General features: G+C 45.9%; 6 protein-coding genes across 6 annotated transcripts; 3 read left to right on the top strand and 3 right to left on the bottom strand.

Moving 5' to 3' along the window:
* Positions 1-151: 151 nt before the first annotated feature.
* On the bottom strand, positions 152-1530 carry PAAG_07229 (YagE family protein; the record flags this gene model as incomplete). The annotated part of the gene is made up of 2 exons (XM_002790947.2): positions 152-1126; positions 1189-1530. The coding sequence occupies 2 exons, from the start codon at positions 1528-1530 to the stop codon at positions 152-154; spliced, it is 1317 nt and encodes a 438-aa protein (XP_002790993.2).
* A 300-nt stretch (positions 1531-1830) lies between these two features.
* Positions 1831-5980, top strand: PAAG_07228 (hypothetical protein; the record flags this gene model as incomplete). Its single annotated transcript, XM_015846172.1, has 5 exons — positions 1831-2097; positions 2161-2187; positions 2257-3200; positions 3258-5497; positions 5622-5980. 5 exons carry the CDS (start codon positions 1831-1833, stop codon positions 5978-5980), a joined length of 3837 nt encoding a protein of 1278 aa, XP_015700607.1.
* Positions 5981-6953: 973 nt separating this feature from the next.
* Positions 6954-7883, bottom strand: PAAG_07227 (hypothetical protein; the record flags this gene model as incomplete). Its single annotated transcript, XM_015846171.1, has 4 exons — positions 6954-7351; positions 7482-7547; positions 7640-7666; positions 7820-7883. The coding sequence occupies 4 exons, from the start codon at positions 7881-7883 to the stop codon at positions 6954-6956; spliced, it is 555 nt and encodes a 184-aa protein (XP_015700606.1).
* Positions 7884-8760: 877 nt separating this feature from the next.
* Positions 8761-9249, top strand: PAAG_07226 (hypothetical protein; the record flags this gene model as incomplete). Its single annotated transcript, XM_015846170.1, has 1 exon — positions 8761-9249. One exon carries the CDS (start codon positions 8761-8763, stop codon positions 9247-9249), a length of 489 nt encoding a protein of 162 aa, XP_015700605.1.
* A 3197-nt stretch (positions 9250-12446) lies between these two features.
* PAAG_07225 (hypothetical protein) lies at positions 12447-12677 on the top strand (the record flags this gene model as incomplete). Its single annotated transcript, XM_002790943.2, has 1 exon — positions 12447-12677. One exon carries the CDS (start codon positions 12447-12449, stop codon positions 12675-12677), a length of 231 nt encoding a protein of 76 aa, XP_002790989.2.
* A 1299-nt stretch (positions 12678-13976) lies between these two features.
* On the bottom strand, positions 13977-16288 carry PAAG_07224 (hypothetical protein; the record flags this gene model as incomplete). The annotated part of the gene is made up of 3 exons (XM_002790942.2): positions 13977-14317; positions 14376-15670; positions 15777-16288. 3 exons carry the CDS (start codon positions 16286-16288, stop codon positions 13977-13979), a joined length of 2148 nt encoding a protein of 715 aa, XP_002790988.2.
* Positions 16289-17554: the final 1266 nt, after the last annotated feature.

Raw genomic sequence — 17554 nt, 5'->3', positions numbered from 1 at the left:
ACCATGTTCTGTGTAGTATTATGTAAAAGTAAAATGTCTCAAATGAAAATGATGGGCGCGATGTTTTTAGTTAAATAGTAGACCCCAAATTCTAAACCCCCTGCTGGTGACTCGCGATTCCGGTTTCTTGAGTTTTGCTGTTTATATCAATTCACTCGACAGGGAGTTTTGTAGCGCCTTTAGTTTCTTGCTCTTGCTGTTTCTTCTCCTTCCACAATCTCAGGACTTCAAATCCCACTTCGACTGCAATAAGCACGATGATAATCCACTCAAGTCTTAGTCCGTGAGTTTCGCTTAACCGTTCACGAAGGACACTAGCAATCTCCTGGGCATAATCCATTTTTTCATTAAGCACCTTGATACGAATCCCTACATCTAGTGCCTTTCCAACCTGGTCATAGTAACCTTCCAGGCCAAGTTCGTAGCGACTATCCCAGAAAAGATCGGGGAGGGAGTCTGTAAGCTCTGAATAGAGGTTCAGTTGGGCTCTGACGCTAAGGAGCTGTCCTGTCTTTTGTAGGACGAAACGTCGAGTAAACGGGAGACGAGTGCCTCTAGAAAGAAGCGTTGGGATGTTGCGGGTTGACTCGAAATAATTTGAAAGCAATGTTTCGAGAACGGCTAATTTGGTGCTCCGGGCTAGTCCGGACGAAAAGGCAATCTTAGTTGAAACTTTAGCCATGTCTTCCTTATCATTATTTCGCAAATCGTGGCTATCTGGGCTCATTTTTGTGCCTATAGTTATAGTATCGCCCTTGATATAGCTGCTCTCCTTCAGGGGATCTTCAATATAGTCAAGATCTTCAGTTTCTATCGAATCAACGTGTGGATTTTCTGCAGCTGGCAGCAGTACAGTTGTGGCCAGATATGAGGTAAAGCTATCAGGAAGGCCCCATGCAACAAATGTGCCGGAAGGGAATATAAAAATATCGCCGACTTCATCAGCCGGGAGATCAGAGACGGATGGGTTGGTAGTTTTGTGAAGTGAGTCTAGCGGTACCTGCATGTGGACAACCTGAGGATATAAGTCTGTTTTGAACGGGTCCAGCTTATATCCTTTAGCAAGAAGTATTTGTGCGACTTTAGCGAGATCAAATGTTTCAGCAACAGCGTAGGCAATCACCGTCTGCAGACAAAATTAGCAACTGGAAAAAAAAAAAAAAAAAAAGGTCACGAATCTAAGAGTACCCCCTTTAACTTTGATGGGTCTTCTACCGGCGCCTGAGTCATCTGTCGCATCCCTTCTTTCGATCGCTGTGCTTCAACGGCCACACGCCGTAATAATATTTTATCAGAGGGTAACCTGGATGGCTTTCGTTTTTGTTTTCTGGGCTCTCGTACGCCAAGCTCCTCCCAAACTGACTCCGTCTCCGATGGCGAATGGTCTTTTGTAGACGAGAAAAACTTTTTCCTCCAATGTGGGGAGATGCGAAAATGTAGTGAAGGGGGAAGTGTATGCTCATACTGTGAGAAGATTGTTTTTTCGAGAGTTGCCCTACAGGCGGAACATACAAAACGGCGTGCAAACATGGCAACAAATGACACATTCAAAGCAACGTTATCATATGAATCCAGTCATTGAGAATTGGTTGAGGCATTGTTAATTTTCACCAGTCCGTAAAGGACGGGCTTTTCGACCCGGGATACCTCCTCTATTACCCAAGTAAGGAAACATTTGCGAACAAAAGAACTTTTTTCTCAATTTGAGCTGGAAATACAAATTTCCGATAATCTGTGCTTAGTCATCTGGCCTGGCAGTTTAACTAAGTCCAAACCTTCCGTCATTGACTGGGAAATGGTATCTTGGTGCTGTCAAAGAGAGCTCCCGGTATGGAGGTAGATGACACAAAGGAATCACAGATCGATGGGGGAGTCATGAAGTTGCCGGTGCAACGTATTCCATCAACAAACTCACCTCCCGAGATCGATTCGAAGGACGACGATGAACCCCGAAGCGAAGGATCAGAGGAGGATGAGGATGAGGATGAGGAGGACGAAGAACCCCGACTTAAATATGCTTCATTGACCAAAAGCATTGGCTCAGTGTACCGAAATGGGGATGCTACAAGTACTTTCCTTGCCGCGGGAGACAAAATGGTCCGTTATTCATCATTTGATCTGTAGCTCACAATAACAGGGATATTGCTGACCTCTATATAGATCGTTGGGACGCACAACGGAAACATTGTATGCGATATTCGATGACCAATATCACTTCTTTTTTTTTTTTTTTTTTTTTTTGCTGATTTTCCATAGCATGTTTTTTCCGTACCCTCTTTCCAGGTCCTTCGTGTATACCATGCGCACTCCGCAACTGTCTCCTCCATCTCGATATGCCCCTTTTCACATCCCATGCCTATATCAAGGCAAGATACGTTTGTAAAGCCCTCCGGCGATAGCCATAGCTTTAAATCTCTATCTCCTCAGAAAATTAAAGAGCCTTCGAAAGCTCAGCATCCACCGCCAGTCCCAGCAACTCCTTCGAACTCAGTCTACATTGCCACTTCCTCCATAGACGGAAATGTCTGTGTCTCTTCACTACTCGATCCAAAAGACGTCCTATTACGCAATTTTGGACGGCCTGTTCAAGCCGTAGCACTGTCTCCGGAATACAAACATGACAAAACATTCATTTCTGGAGGACTTGCAGGAACTCTGGTTCTTACAACAGGGGGTAAAATCGGGATGAAATCAAATTCGACTGTTATTGGCGGCACTACAGCCAACCCCTCAAGCTGGCTTGGCTCCCTTGGCCTGGGTGGAAATAATGGCAAGGACACTGTGTTGCATAGTGGAGAAGGCTGCATAAGCACCATAAAATGGTCACTTTCTGGAAAATACGTAATGTGGGTCAACGAAGAGGGAATCAAAATAATGAGGACCAATTTACATCTTGAGAGCCTAGACTCACACTCTGCCTGGAAACGTATGAGCCATATCGATCGCCCAAATCGGCCAGGATGGGAGGAAATGGCAAGTGTGTGGAAACCACGGGCTGAGTGGGTGGACGAGAATGCTATGGATTTTGAGGATAGCCATGGAAGCACACACCTGAAGGACGGTAAGAATCAAAAACCAATGGAAAAACTTGTTGTGGGTTGGGGTGGCACAGTTTGGATTATCAATGTTTCATCGGGTGAATCGGGCTCGGGTATGGGTGTTGGAGAAAGGAAGATCGGTTCCGTGGAAGTCGCAACAATGTTAGCCACATTCCTGAAGTTCCTTGCGGACTGTGAAACATGCTAACGAGACTGTAGACTACGTACTGACTGCATTATTTCCGGCGTTTCGCTCTATACCCCTAATTTGCTTCTTGTTCTTTCATACATAATCCCGGATGAAGACAACGGCGAATCCACAGTAAAGCAGGCGGGCTCTCGGCGTGGAATTCGTCATAGGCAAAACGGTCTCGAGCCTGAACTCAGATTGATCGATGTCGAAACAAAAGAGGAGCTTAGCGCGGATACCCTTTGTGTCAAAAAGTACCAAACATTTTCCGCGTCAGATTACCATCTTGGTGTGCTTCCTCCCAATCGAGCACCTCCACCCGCAGCACAGAAGGGCACTCTCGAGTCTATAGGCACTGGACTCTGGGATGCTACCCTACATCCTACGCGCCTATTTAGCTCTGCCGCCAGTGTCCGGAGCAATGCGAGTAGCGGAGATAAAGGTTCAAGCACTCGTGGAGGCAGTTCTGTAAATTCTTCGGGTTTATCAATCAGCGATAAACAAGCGAAGGAACTAGCTGTTACAGCTGCCAGAGCAGTCAAGATATTCATCCATAGCCCTTACGACTGTATCATCGCTGTAAAAAGGGGTATTGCAGATCGTTTGACTTGGTTGAATAACCATGGAAAGTATGAGGAAGCATGGGAACTCATTAACCAGTACCCAGAAGCTGCAGTTACTTCCTCAGAAAGGACAGATAGCTTCCCCTCTACACCGACTCAGCTGCAGAGCACACTAGCTGATTTTTTTGCTGATGACAATTCATCTGTTCAGAGCATCGGTCGTGCATCAAACACTGAAGTAGACAAGGAAAAACGTCGTATTGGGGAATGTTGGTTAGAGCAACTTATTAACCAACAGAAATGGGAGAGAGCTGGACAAGTATGCGGGAAAGTTCTTGGGACCACAGCTAGATGGGAACATTGGATATGGATTTTCGCACGCAACAGCAAGTTCGACGAAATAACACACTACGTCCCAATTGACATCAGACCTCCACTCCCATCTTTAATTTACGAAGTTATCTTGGGTCATTACTTGTCACGTGATCGAATCAGATTCAAGGAACTGCTTGAGTTATGGCCAACGGATGTCTTTGAAATCTCTAGCGTCACGGCTGCTATAGAAGATCAGCTGAAATCGAAAGCCATCGTCCCTGAATCAGCTGATTGGCAGATTTTGACAGAAAGCCTAGCGAAACTTTTTCTTTCGGAAGGTCGCTACAGAGAGGCCCTCCGTTGCTACATTCGTCTCCAGGATGATGAGACTGCAATGGCATTAATTCGTGAATATCATTTGTTAGATGCAATTGCGGATGATATCCCAAGTTTCGTGCTCATACGAGTCTCGAAAGAACAATTGAAATCTGCTTCCATAGAAGATCTAGATGCTGCCACAACAGAACCCATCAAGCTTCTGGTACGAGAGGCAGCCAATGGTATTGTAGGTCCACAAGCTGTTGTCTCACAGCTGCAGGCTGCAAACCGTCAGCTCTTCCTTTTCTTCTATCTACGTGCTCTTTGGCGAGGCAATGCTACATCATCAGTCACAGCAAAGCCAGCTAGATTCCGTCATCAGAGAACGGAAGCAGCAGAGAAACTTGCGACCGACGAAGGACGAGCTTTAATTGATGGCCTCGCTGATATAGTGGTCGAGTTGTTCGCAGAGTATGATCGCCCGTTATTAATGGAGTTCCTCCAATCGAGCACTTCATACTCATACAGCGCTGCAAGCTCAATATGTGAATCACGCCATTATACCCAAGAACTCATATATCTCCTATCCAAAACAGGCCAGACAAAACGCGCCCTCAACCTCATCCTATCAGATCTCAAAGACGTCTCGTATGCCATCTCGTTCGCAAAGTCTCAAGATGACCCAGATCTCTGGGAGGACCTGTTATCCTTCTCGATGGATAAACCTGAGTATATCCGTGGACTGCTGGCCGAAGCAGGCACTGCTATTGACCCTATTAACCTTGTCCGCCGCATTCCAAGTGGCCTGGAAATTGAAGGGCTTAGAGAAGGCCTTACCAGGATGATCAGGGAACATGACATCCAGGCCTCCATTAGCCAGGGAGTCGCGAAGGTCTTGATAGGCGAAGTAGCGACGCGGATGGACATATTACGAAAGGGACAGCGGCGGGGTATCAAGTTTGATATTGTGCAGCTGAACAATGAACCAGGCCACCATGAACAGGAAATGGTGGAAGCCGAAGGGCCACAACCAGGTCGTTGTGCTGCATGTCACAAACTATTCATCGAGCACGGTATGTATGTCCCTCCATTTGTCTTCTCACTGCTCATCTCGACCCCTATCTCTCTGAATACAATAAAGATGCAATTCCCTCTTCCCCCTTTGTCCCTTCTTAATACCTAGCTAACAACAAACAGAAACCGAACCCCTCGTCGGCTTCGCCTGCGGCCATATCTTCCACGTCTCCCACCTCCACCACGCCCACGCCCACCTACCCCACCAAGACGAAACCCGCACACAACATCCCTCAACGACAGATACCCCACAGCCAACCACCTCCCCCATACAAACCCCATCACAACAACAGACACCCGCACAAAGCTCACTCCTGCATGACTACACAAGCTCCCAATTGTCACCCTTGCTCTCTCGCACCGTCGGTCCCAAGGTAACCAATGCATTGCTGCTACGTGATAAAGTCGGAGACGGATGTGGTATCTGCTCATTGAAGAGGAGAGCGGCGGACGCGGCGCGGGAGGGCGTTGTGGTGTTGTAAACTCTCACCCTTGGATTCAGCTTTTAATGTTGTTGCTTAATGCCATTGCATTTGATAAAATGTGTAGCAATACTCACAAAGGATCAAGTAATCTTGTTGGGAGATATGGCAAGGGGGGAAATTCTTGCTTCTTGACCGCAGTTCTCCTTAACTTTTTCTATCAAGGGTTCCCAGGCCGAGAGTAGACTCCAGCATGCATGTGCACGACGATTACAGGCTCTGCGGCTAATATAACCAAACGCAATCCAATCCAACCCATCCACTCCCCCAGTCTGCAGAGTGGACCCCTCCCAACCCCTCTAAAGCCACACTAATGCAGCCTAATGCAGTACTCATGTTGACTACTTGCTGCTTTTTTACCCTCATGGTTTGGGCTGTTTCTTCGAAACGAGTGATCTCCCCCGATTTCCCTCTGGCCAGGCCTCCAGTGCGTCATCCAGCTCGGTTTGTATCATGTCAGCCACTGTCTATACTCTCAGCACCAAATACAACTCAACCAAGGGACGAATCGAGGAGGTTTTTTGAATGCGTTATTCTTAGCGATGTGACTGCTAGTTTTCAGGGGGGGAGAAGAACTGAAGCATATCTAGGGCGTTGCGGAACCAGGGAATACCAAGGAATGTTACATGTAGGTAATTTTCTGAGGCATAGAAACCAATTCACAGGGTTGTTGAAGTTTATTAAGGGACCTTGGAATGTTGTTTGATTATTCCCTTTGAACTACATACTCCACCGTTCCTATCCCATTAAAAAACTGCAACGCACAAACTGCCAAGTAACATACATTCCAAGCGTTGTTGACACAGCCATAACGTCACCATAACACAGCAAGGAAAAATCATTTGATGCCATATTGCATACATGCGATGGGGGATAACAGTATGTTTGGTTAATCATGCAAACAGTCAGCTCGTGATCCCTTGATTTGACGAAACCATCCGAATTTCGTCCAGTCACGCTATATGGGAGACGTTTACATTGCTACGAGAGCAACAAAACCAACTGCACCAGCGAGAATTGCAATCCCTATGCCGCCGTTGCGGATTGCATCGTTGTTTGAGGGTGGAGGGGTAGGGGTGGCGGAGGGAATGGTGCTAGAGGTTGAAGGAGTGACCTTGGGAGCAGAGGAGATAAGGCTTGAGCTCTTGGCCACAGAGGAGGTCCCTGTACCAACAACAGTGGAGGCTGGAGGAGAGACAGTGGGGGTGGTCCAGGGAGTTGTCATAATGCTGGAAGAAGTCACGGGAACGGGGGCTGGAATAGGTGGTGTCTCAGTGCTCAGGATCTGGGAAACACTGGAGGGCGTGGAAGGAACAGGGGCAGGTCCGCAGCCACAAATGGTAGAGACAGCGGTGACAGTAACAGTTTCTACTGGGAGGTGTCAACGGATGGGTATATGGCTGTCTGCTATGTCGGGAAAGGGGCAAGCTAAAGGAAGAAGGATGGGAAGGTACGATGATGGTAACCCTGAAAATCAATCACTGATAGGAGTTGCACTTACCCTGGCGAGCGACAAGGCTGGCAAAGACGTCGTTGTTCTCTATTCCACGGGCGTGGTTGACGGCCCCTGAAGACCTGTTAGAAGGCCCCAACACGTCCAAACGCGTTGCAAAAAGATTGGCAGTGCATTTCTTCTGGCATGTTTTGGTTGCAACTTACCAGCCTCCTTAGCAACGCGGGGGATATCTGGAAGGTGCCCAAGGTCAGTCATGCGTCGTTTGGCATCACAGCTGTTGTCGTTGCGGCCTCATCCTAGGGATGGTGATAAGAGGAAAGGAATAGGAGGGGGGGGGGGGTTTGGTTTCTAGTCAGGGGGAGCAGGCTATGAAAGGAACTTACTGGTAGCAGATGCCATGGTGGCGAAGACCAGAACGGCCAGATAGACGATATATTTGGCAGACATGTTGTTGATGCTGTTGAGATTGGGGTGATCTGAGCAACGTCTGTAAGACGAAGATTTGGGGAGAAGATAGGGGGCAGAGATGGCTGTGTGTAACGAGTGAGATGGAAATTGAAGAGTAGATTGATGAAGGATGTGGCTGGCGACACAATGTAGAAAGACGGGTATTGTGCTATGGAGAGGGCAGAAAAGATAGAAAGAAAGAAAGAAAAGAAGAGAGAGAGAGAGAGAGAGAGAGAGAGAGAGAGAGAGAGAGAGAGAGAGAAAGAGAAATAAGGGTGTGTGACAAGAATTTATACCCCTGATTTGTGCGCTAGTGACAAGCGAGCGTTGGAGAGTGTAGCAGGAGCCTGGCAACCCTCCTGTTGCTATGACTTGCTATGTTTTGCGATGTTGAGCAAATGTGTTGTGATGTTATGTTGTGTTGCTGCTGCCCAAAGGAGAATCCCCTGAAATATGGGTGGGGAGGGTGGATGAGGAAGGGGGAGAGGGGAATGTACCTGCTCACAAAACATCCTGGGATAGTCACATATCCGGACTGTGAGCTCCACCGCTCTGACAGCGGAGCCTCTGTCTTGGCATAGGCAACTGTTTTGACTGTTCTGCCATACCAACGATGTTTTCCGCCCCGCGCGGAATCGGCTTAGCGGAGTTTCTTGGCTACAAGGGAGCTTGTAACTTGTAACAGAGTGGTGGAATTTCAAGTTGGAAAAGGGGGCGGCAATATGGAATCGTTATCGATTTCCTATAAAAGAAAACAATTCCCAACATATTTTTCCTCGCTAAATCTTACAGAGAGATCTTACATGTCTCGATAGCGTTTGATTTTACGTGGGCATCTTCTGAATATATACGATTACCCGAGGTTGAAAATACAGCTATGAGAGAATCACCCCCCGCCTCCCCACAATCTAAGCTTAAAGGTAGGTCTCTCCAGTCAGAAAATAAACTGGCGAGATTCCGATGCATTCAAGCTAGCCAACAACTGGAGGTTAAATACGCAAGAGCTCTTGACCTCAGAACACCATATACACCGCTCTGCATAGACGAATCGAATATTCCCCGAACACAGACAGACGCCCCGCAAAAAGACATCGTTCCATTCCAACCCCGTTTTAGGTTTTCGGGGGGAGAGGTCAAGTGCATGCTAACGAAATCATTCCTCATGTGGTTTTCATGGAGTATCATTACGCGCCCGCGGCCCAACAGGCCCATCCAAGATGGGGAGGTTGTTGTTGTTGTTCTGCAGGATCTTGGATTTGGCCGTGCTTGGTGGTCAGATATATGTGTCTCTGCCATCAATGCCAATCTACTTACTCTAGTCTTTGCGGTTTGGTCGACAGCTCTCACCACGAACCGGAGAGCCTGACCTGTCTTCTTGCATACATATCACGATGCTCAACGACACCGGTAGCCACCTGCTCTCAATTTTCGGCAGCGACCTTATTGGCTCTGGGCATCCCTGCAAACTATAATGGCCGAACAGCGCTGCAATTGGGATTGCCCAGAAACCTTGGATTCACTTTGAGATTAAATTGCCTAACTCCACAAGGCGATGTTGCTTCAGACTGGATTCTTGAGGAGGGAGTTGGAACACCAGACAACCCCGCCTCTATGAGGCTTTCAAGGGCGGTGGAATCAGGCGATTCCTGTACTTTGCAAACTGCTCCAGGAAATCATCATCTTTATGTGGCTGCGAGAAAAGAATTGGATTGTTGAACAGCCTCCTGCTGTCTAGTCAGTTCTCCTGCTTAACAATGATGATTATTCATGAGCCAATAAGTCTTTTTAATTTTCGTGCTTGTTCCTACACCTTTAGCTCTTGGAATGCGCGAGATCCTTGTATGCTGACTTACATGCCGCCTTTTCGAACCATATCAAACGCGCGGCAACTATAATACGAGGGCTAATGGATGGCAATCGCGCTACACCAGGTAATATTCAGCCTGCTCGGATTCGGATTTCTAGTAGACTGCAGAGTCGTCTTTCCATCCTGGTTTGCGAAGGCCCGGCATGACAAAAAGGACACTGAGAAAAGCAGTTCTTTCCCCCGCAAAAGCAGTCGGTCCTGAACATTGGCCGTGAGTCTGTTAGACATAGCTGAACCCTGCAGAGAATCCTCAATGCCTAAGCTGATGGGGGAGCATAACTTATTTATCAAACCAAGTAGGTAAATTTTCTTCATGACAATGACAAAAAATATAGAGCTAATAGAATAACTTCTATTCACAGTCAATAACAGTAAGAACTAAATTATCAGACAGAAACTTGATGATTTCACAGATGGATAGTTGCAAATCTCTAGAGCATAAAGATATCAGATAGTACGAAAGCACTGTTTTTGAAAGGAATCTATCAAGTTCATGTATTTCTCTCTTTTTCATATCTCGTTTCCAGTATCAGCACTTTCACATGTTGAATTCAACATGAAAGGTTTCTCCTATATATTCCTCAGATAGCTCTGGCCCTTTGAGCGGTGTATATCTAACCTCCTCTTCTTGGAGATTGAGATGAGAATTTATTCAATCTCAGACGCTGTATCCTTGTTCAACAGCTCTCATTAGAATCTCAGTCATGTTGGCAGAAGTTACAACACATCCAGTCAATTAGTCAATGAATCTTTGAGTTCATTTCTCAGTTTCTGTATGCCACCCCCCGCTCTCACTATGCAATGAACGCCTTATGATCCCAGACTTCGATATTCGGTATTTCTTGTAGGGCCATCGACGTCATCAAATGAATGTTCAGAAGAAATATATCACGTGATATGGTCGCTCATCTTATCTCGGGACTTATACCGAGCAGCCACAATCGTCATCATGATATCATCTCTCACAAAAATTAACGATCAAAGTGACGGAAGAAGGATGCCGGTTGAGTGGTTCCACATTTTTATTTCGGAGATATGCACGTACCAAATCCTTCACTCTTGACAGTTTGCACTTTATCATCCTAGCTAACGACAAAGTGCAGAAACATCCACTTAAGCGATTAAGCTAATTGGGTTCAACAGGCACAGTTCTCCCCACTGTTTCACTTTTCCGATTGAGGATTCAGTTCTAAGTTGGTGCATGCATCTCTCAACTCCGTCTATCCGCCACATGCTGGGCATCCATTGGTTTCCGTAGGATGATATGGAGCCGGTGGGGTTGAGGCAAAAAACACTCTATTTTGTTTCACCCGAACAATTCACCGAATTTTAAAACCTAACTCTCACTACAACAAAGGGGGTTCCGTGCCTCCCATTCTGTTTCATCTGCAAAAAGTTCGGTACCTAAAGTATGTTACGGAGCACTCCTTCCGGGAGATACCATTATGTATTTCACTGCTGCCCATTGCTCTCATTGTTTAATCCTGGTAAACTACAAGCCCCAAAGTTTAACTAGTGGACATAGTCAGATCTCTAAACCACCCGTCTACATTCACTTATTTTGACTCTTGAATATGCGCACTGTCGCTCAATTCTGCAGCGGTTTATATCCGCATCTGCAGGGTACCCAATCACACAACATCTGGAAGAGAAGCAAGCCATGAGAGCAACCATCCAAGGAAGAAAACAAGGCGAGTGATGAGTGATGAATAGTTTTTCGCTTTTCCCCCTCCAGCCGCTTCTGAAAGAAATGAGAGAATCAATAAATCTTTATTCAGCTAGTCCTTGTTGATACCATTCCATGTTTGGTATCAAGAAATAGCATTTCCGCGGGTAAATTATTTCTTCATGTCCAGTTAAAATTCTTCTTTGGGCAATTTCAGTTCCGGGACCATCCTCTACACATAAACTCAATTTTTATTGGTTCATCTAGATAAACTCAGATAAACCATCTTTGCTTTTATAAAAAAGCAAAGAAAAGAAAAGTCTATCTAAAATTAAAAACAAATAGACTCCCGTCCAAAGGCAACCCAGGAAAAAGCCAAATGAGTTCAACTACATATCTGTCAACAATGATCATCAGATCCCTTGTCATACCACAACGTTCAAACTAACAAAAAACAGCCAATGCGAGAGCGGCAAAATCCACCCCCCGAAAAGAAGGAAATAGTAACATCTCCAATAACTCTGCGTATTGGCAAAAATCCCTCTTTTCCCGACGACTTTCCCGCCTTTGGAAAACATCAAGCCGCGATTCCAACCGCCATAAAGCGTATAATCGTACAGTTCCACACGCACACACATCATCCTTCAGCCCAAACAACTCACTAATGCCAGCACCTTTTCTTGACTTCTCCACAATTTCCGTGCCCCCTGTATGCATGAATCACTATAACACTTCCCCTGCATGCATTAGCTCGCATCTATGTACCTAGATGGGTCCATGTACACAAGTACTAGACATGTATGTACTTCACGAAGCGTGAACAATTCGCAGAGTTAATTCCAGCAGCGTGTAATAATACAATATCAATACTAGAAACTGTCTTATCGATAAGAATACATGAGATGGTGACGAGGTGGCTTAGACTACAATATAGATTTATCGACCGACTAGCTAACTACTAGCGCTTGGCTCCACTTTACTTAGATGCTTTCGGGCATGTATGTATGACGCCTCTATATTCCATCTAGACATGTTTATGCGGAAGCAGGTCAGATACGAAGTAGATACATACTCCTTTACATCCATTACGGGCGATCCTGTTGGTCTGGGTCACCAGTGGGGCCACGATGCTAATGATGATGACGATCATGATATCTGGAAATCATTGCATGCACTGCACGAATACACACTACAGGGATGTATAATGTTGCAACACCAAACACCGCATAAAAGCCTCAAACCCCAGTTGAGCAATGGATAATTATTCATGACAGATACATCGAATGTGGCTGAAACAAATGAGCTAATTGAGATGTGTTTCATTTCAGTTATCGCCATGCAACGTCTGGCAGGAACCCTGGGGAACAGTTTTTAACAAATGACCATGGCAAGCATCTAGATGCGTAAATACAGCAGACATGTGCTTGATAAGAATATACTAAATGAGGCAAAAATACAGGGCACTGTTATACATACAACCACGTGTAATAATCAGCTTGTTTTCAGAAAGGGAACAGCCTCCACCCATCATTACTATTGCTCAGCTACTCCCCACCAAAGAATACAGGCACAGAAAGTAAAAAGTCCATTCCCTCGTACATCAGGAAGTCAAATGGCGAAAGATGAAATCCAAAAAAAGAAAAGAAAAGAAAAGAAAAGAAAAGGTAAAATGGCAAAGACCTGGGAAGCAAAATTGATTGTATGTGTCCCTTCGAGCACAAAATATTAATGTAGCCCCCATATTTCAGAGGCAATAGGTACAAATTAAATAAATCCGAAGTCATCAAAAATGTAACCAGGATTAAAAAGAATAAATAATAAAAAATGAAGAGGAAACACTATTTTCCAATGAAAAGAAAAGAAAAAGAAAAAGCCAACCAGAACGCACGTTTCCTATGGAAAAACGCAAATAGCCGTCCTGGTATAGAGGGTATTAACATCGTAATGACAGGAAAAAGAAATACACAAGATATTGTTAGGCGAAACGGGGAAAACGGGAACCAACGGTTGAAAAGCCCGAGAGACAAAAACGTATATGACAAGACAAAGCAGCCACAGCCAAAAGTGAAAGGAACAGAATGGGAAGCAAAAATAAAAAACAGCCAACCAGAAGAATGGAAGGAAGATTCGTAATCTTCATAAATCTTCTATACAATTTCTTTTCGTCCTTCCCAACACACTCATTTCTGAAATTCCTTTCGTTCCTTCTCATTAAAATGGCGTGGGGTCTCATTAGATCGTAGACATAAAAGCTTCGTTTGCACCGGGGACTTAGAACCCATGGTCAAGATAAGTCATCGGCGCCACAAAAAAATGAAGCACCGGGGTTCATTGGAATAGAGTTGCCTCATCGAGATCCGACTCGGACCCAAGGGGTATAAGCGACATTGACACGAAACCAGGTACGCCAACACCGAACAGATTCAAGCAGAACAGTGGGGTACTAAAATAGGAAGCAAAAGGTATCCGCAAAGAAAAAAAATTAAGAGAAACCCCCCCCCCCTTCCGAAAACCAGCCAGTGAAAAGAGGATCGCAGCTAACAAAATAGCTATAAGACCATCAAAAGATCAATTTCACCTCAATTCCAGAGGTTGTCGATGATGTTGATGAGTCTCCATCCGTGCTTGCGTCAAGAGAGCAATCGCGTACCTCCAAAACCTCAGCAACCATATCCTGCCCTTCGGGTAACTCACTAACAACATCGTCATCCAAAACAATATGGAGTCCATTTCCGCGGACACAAAGAGCTCGAACAACGCGTGACACATCTATTTTGCACTTTTTCGAGACGGCATGTATAAGGTCCTTGGCTGTGCGTTGTGTTAGGTAGATAGCATGGTAATAGCCATCCAAAATGGGTCCCCCACAGGATTGTCGCACTTGAACGTAAAAACATGATGCTGCCAGTAGACGTTAGACCAATAAAGGGCGCGGACTTGGGGGTTGAAGGCTACGTACTGGGTTTTTTTGGGGCGGCCAATGGCGGCTGGTAACTGGTGTCGACGTCCATTGCTTCAATCCAGCTATCAAGGCCAGAACGGTTGCCGGAAGAAACCTTTGCGACCTTCACAGGGTGGTTTAAGATACGGCTATGCCTCCCTTGATGCTGGCTATCGGAGTCATGCTGGGAAACACTGGACCAATCCATTGAGTCGTGGCGTCCATTTTCGCAGATCGATGATGGATGGGGGTAGCTTGATTTGAGATCAAAGGAGTTGTGAGATGAGCAAAGCGAATGGCTGCTTGCTGTGGGTGATAACATGTTCTGGGATGCAATCGGAGATCCATCTGTATTATTTCGAGACTCCCAGCCTATTGTGTGAGAGTAATTATCGTCATTAATTCCAAGCTGCACTGGGAAAAGATCGGGGTCATCCTGCGGATCTCCTTTCAAATTGAGAACGCTAAGAGGTCGCGTGGACGAAAACATATCTTTCAAGCTGCGCAGCTTCATCTGGAGATCTTCTTCTAGAGAAGATCTCCCCGACTCATTGTGCGAGTCACCCGACCATGTTCTCTTATGCTTGTTAATTTTTCCCTTGGCGAAGGAGCCACTGCGTTTTTTCTTATCAGCGCCGGCTCCAAGCTCAGCCTGGCTGATTTGTTGTTTCACCCTATCGATACCTTTTTTGACATGTGCAATATCGTTTGAGAGCTTTCGCTCGGCCCCGTGGTCTCGAAACAGCTTCACTTTGCAATAGCATACCTCAGGGCGGTCAAGGGGAGCGTCTACATGGTTTGTAGGAACAACTTCTGTTTTCGCACACAATCGAACTGGAATTCCTTTGACGCCTTTGGAGTGGCTGAAATCAGTCGATAAGAAGTTGAAGCGGACGGATATCGAACAACTTGGATTCCCTGTCGCTGGGCTAGGTGACCAAATAACAGAGAAGCCGTCAAAATTGGCGGTTTCCAGATGAACCTGAGATTGTCTGATATCTCCGTCTCCGCCTTGATTTGGATCGACATGTTCAACTGCCAAAAGTTTCCCATCGCGATGATGGGCTTCGTTAGATCCACGGCCTTCCTTCCAAAGTTGCCAGCAACCGGCCGGCCTTGAACGCTGCTCATCGTCCTCAAACGAAACTCGAATAAAGGTGCGGTATTTCAACGGTTGTGTGCCTGACGTCAACGGTGCGGTATCCAAAATTGTCATTGTGTAAGCCTGCCCCTTGTTGAGGTATGTAGTGGGGACCTCATCGGGGTCTTTAACCATCGCCGTTGCCGCCCTTAGAGTAACGTTGAACCGAAAGCTGAAACGAAGTGTAAGCATTTTTCTTTTCTAAAACAATGCTTGAAATAATTAAAGCATTTTGCCTTTCTAAAGCAATGCTTAAAATAAAAAAAGGAAGCACTTACTTCTCTCCCCTTGGGCCTGGGCGATTGTCCATCAAGTCAACTCCGTGACTGAGCAAAACCATATGATTATTCCCATTCATTCCATCGATAGGTGAATTTTCAATATTTACAGGGCCATATCTGGGATCTCGATTGACGAAAGTACTTGGGGCATATGCATGTTGTTGGTGGAAATTATCAACGCCGTTCCCCGCATGGTGAGCAAACGGATGGGTAAATGAGTTCATGTCGATTGTAGACTGTATTGCAGCAGCATCGCCGGCAGATGTACCGGGGGGGATCGCGAGTGGTGTGAGTAAATTAAGCGCCATACCGGGAGTAGATAAGTCGGCAACTTGGGTATGGGAGGGCATGCCCATGCCGTTTGGTGTCGCGGCATAATAGGTGGAGGGTTGATTTGCAAGCGACGTAAAGGCGTATGAATTGGGATCCATGATGGAAGGAGTAAACCGCCATTGATCAGGGAGACCTTTTGGCGTTTGTTCCGTGACTAGTTTTTTGTCGGTATCCATGTTTGCTCTACTTACAGGCGATTCTTGGTCAGTAGGCGACTTCATTCACATCAACCCCAGATAACCTCTTGGGAAAAGAGGCTAGTATATTTGCAACTCAACAGGCGGCAGGAACATGCGATTAGCGTATAAAGAAAGATAAGGCTTTACATATGCTGTACAGCTTGTTTCACATGTGCATCGGCTAGGATGGTGTCAGTAGCGACTGGCGCCGCTTTTGGCGCAGGTTCCTGACAAATTTCGGGAAATTTCTGTTTGAAGTGGGAGTAAAGCTCCTCGCCCGGCTTCTGTGAGTTTTTCCTGTATACGGCAGAGAGTTTGAGCAAAAGATGACCATGCAATTGCGCCCGACGGGAAAAGTCGCTTGGTGATCGAATGCAGATACACTATGTAACGTACCGATTACGAAACATTGATTTGCGATAAAAAGCGAGTGACTGAATTTAACGACCGAAAACGACAGGCGCAATGGTGGCAACAACCGATATCAATTGCTTCGACAATCAACAGTTATCCAGAGAAAAACAGATCAACATCCAGGGTTGGTGCAACAAGGTGTGGAACAAGTTGTTGCGGCTTTGCGCGCCCTTTCTGATAATAATAATTGATGCTTTTTAAAAAGGACAACGAGATGAGGCAAACCTTAAATAAAAGAGGCAAGCAGAATATTATAGTGTTAGTAAGAAGTATATATATATATATATATAGAGAGAGAGAGAGAGAGAGAGAAAGGAGTCATGGGGGAGGTGAAAGTCAGAAAGAGGAAATTCCAAAAAGGACATTCATCTCAATCTAAGTTGGAGTGAGGAGAAGACCGTATATAAGAATGTTGACCCGAGGGGCGATGTCGTCAGACACTCGGAGCTCTGTTATGCCCTAAAGGCTAAACTAGCATCCGCGATCTATGATTTGTTTTTGGCTGGTTGGCCGACTGGTGAAAGTGGTGACGACTATGTGAATAATCACTCTCGGCTTGGATGCCCCACCGGCCAGTGACAAGCCGACGAAAGGGAGAGATGGGCCATCCCAGTAAATTACAAGGTTGCTATGGATCCATGGAAAGGAATATTCTAATTGGGTAGCCTTTTGAATTTTGCGGGAGTCCAGCAGCACTCCACGGTACTGGTTCAGGGGGGGGGGGGGGGGGGAAAAAGGGGAGAGGGGGGGGGGGTTTTTTTTGGGAAGAAGTTTTGGGTTTTGGGTTTTGGTGGTTCCAAATTAGAAAAACCCCCTTTTCCCAAAAAAAGGGGGGAACCCCCGGCCCCG

The sequence above is a fragment of the Paracoccidioides lutzii genome (genome assembly GCF_000150705.2).
Source record: "Paracoccidioides lutzii Pb01 unplaced genomic scaffold supercont2.22, whole genome shotgun sequence".
Taxonomy (NCBI): Eukaryota; Fungi; Ascomycota; class Eurotiomycetes; order Onygenales; family Ajellomycetaceae; genus Paracoccidioides; species Paracoccidioides lutzii.
Note: the sequence above shows the minus strand (reverse complement) of the source record. Positions and strands in the feature narration are given on the sequence as shown.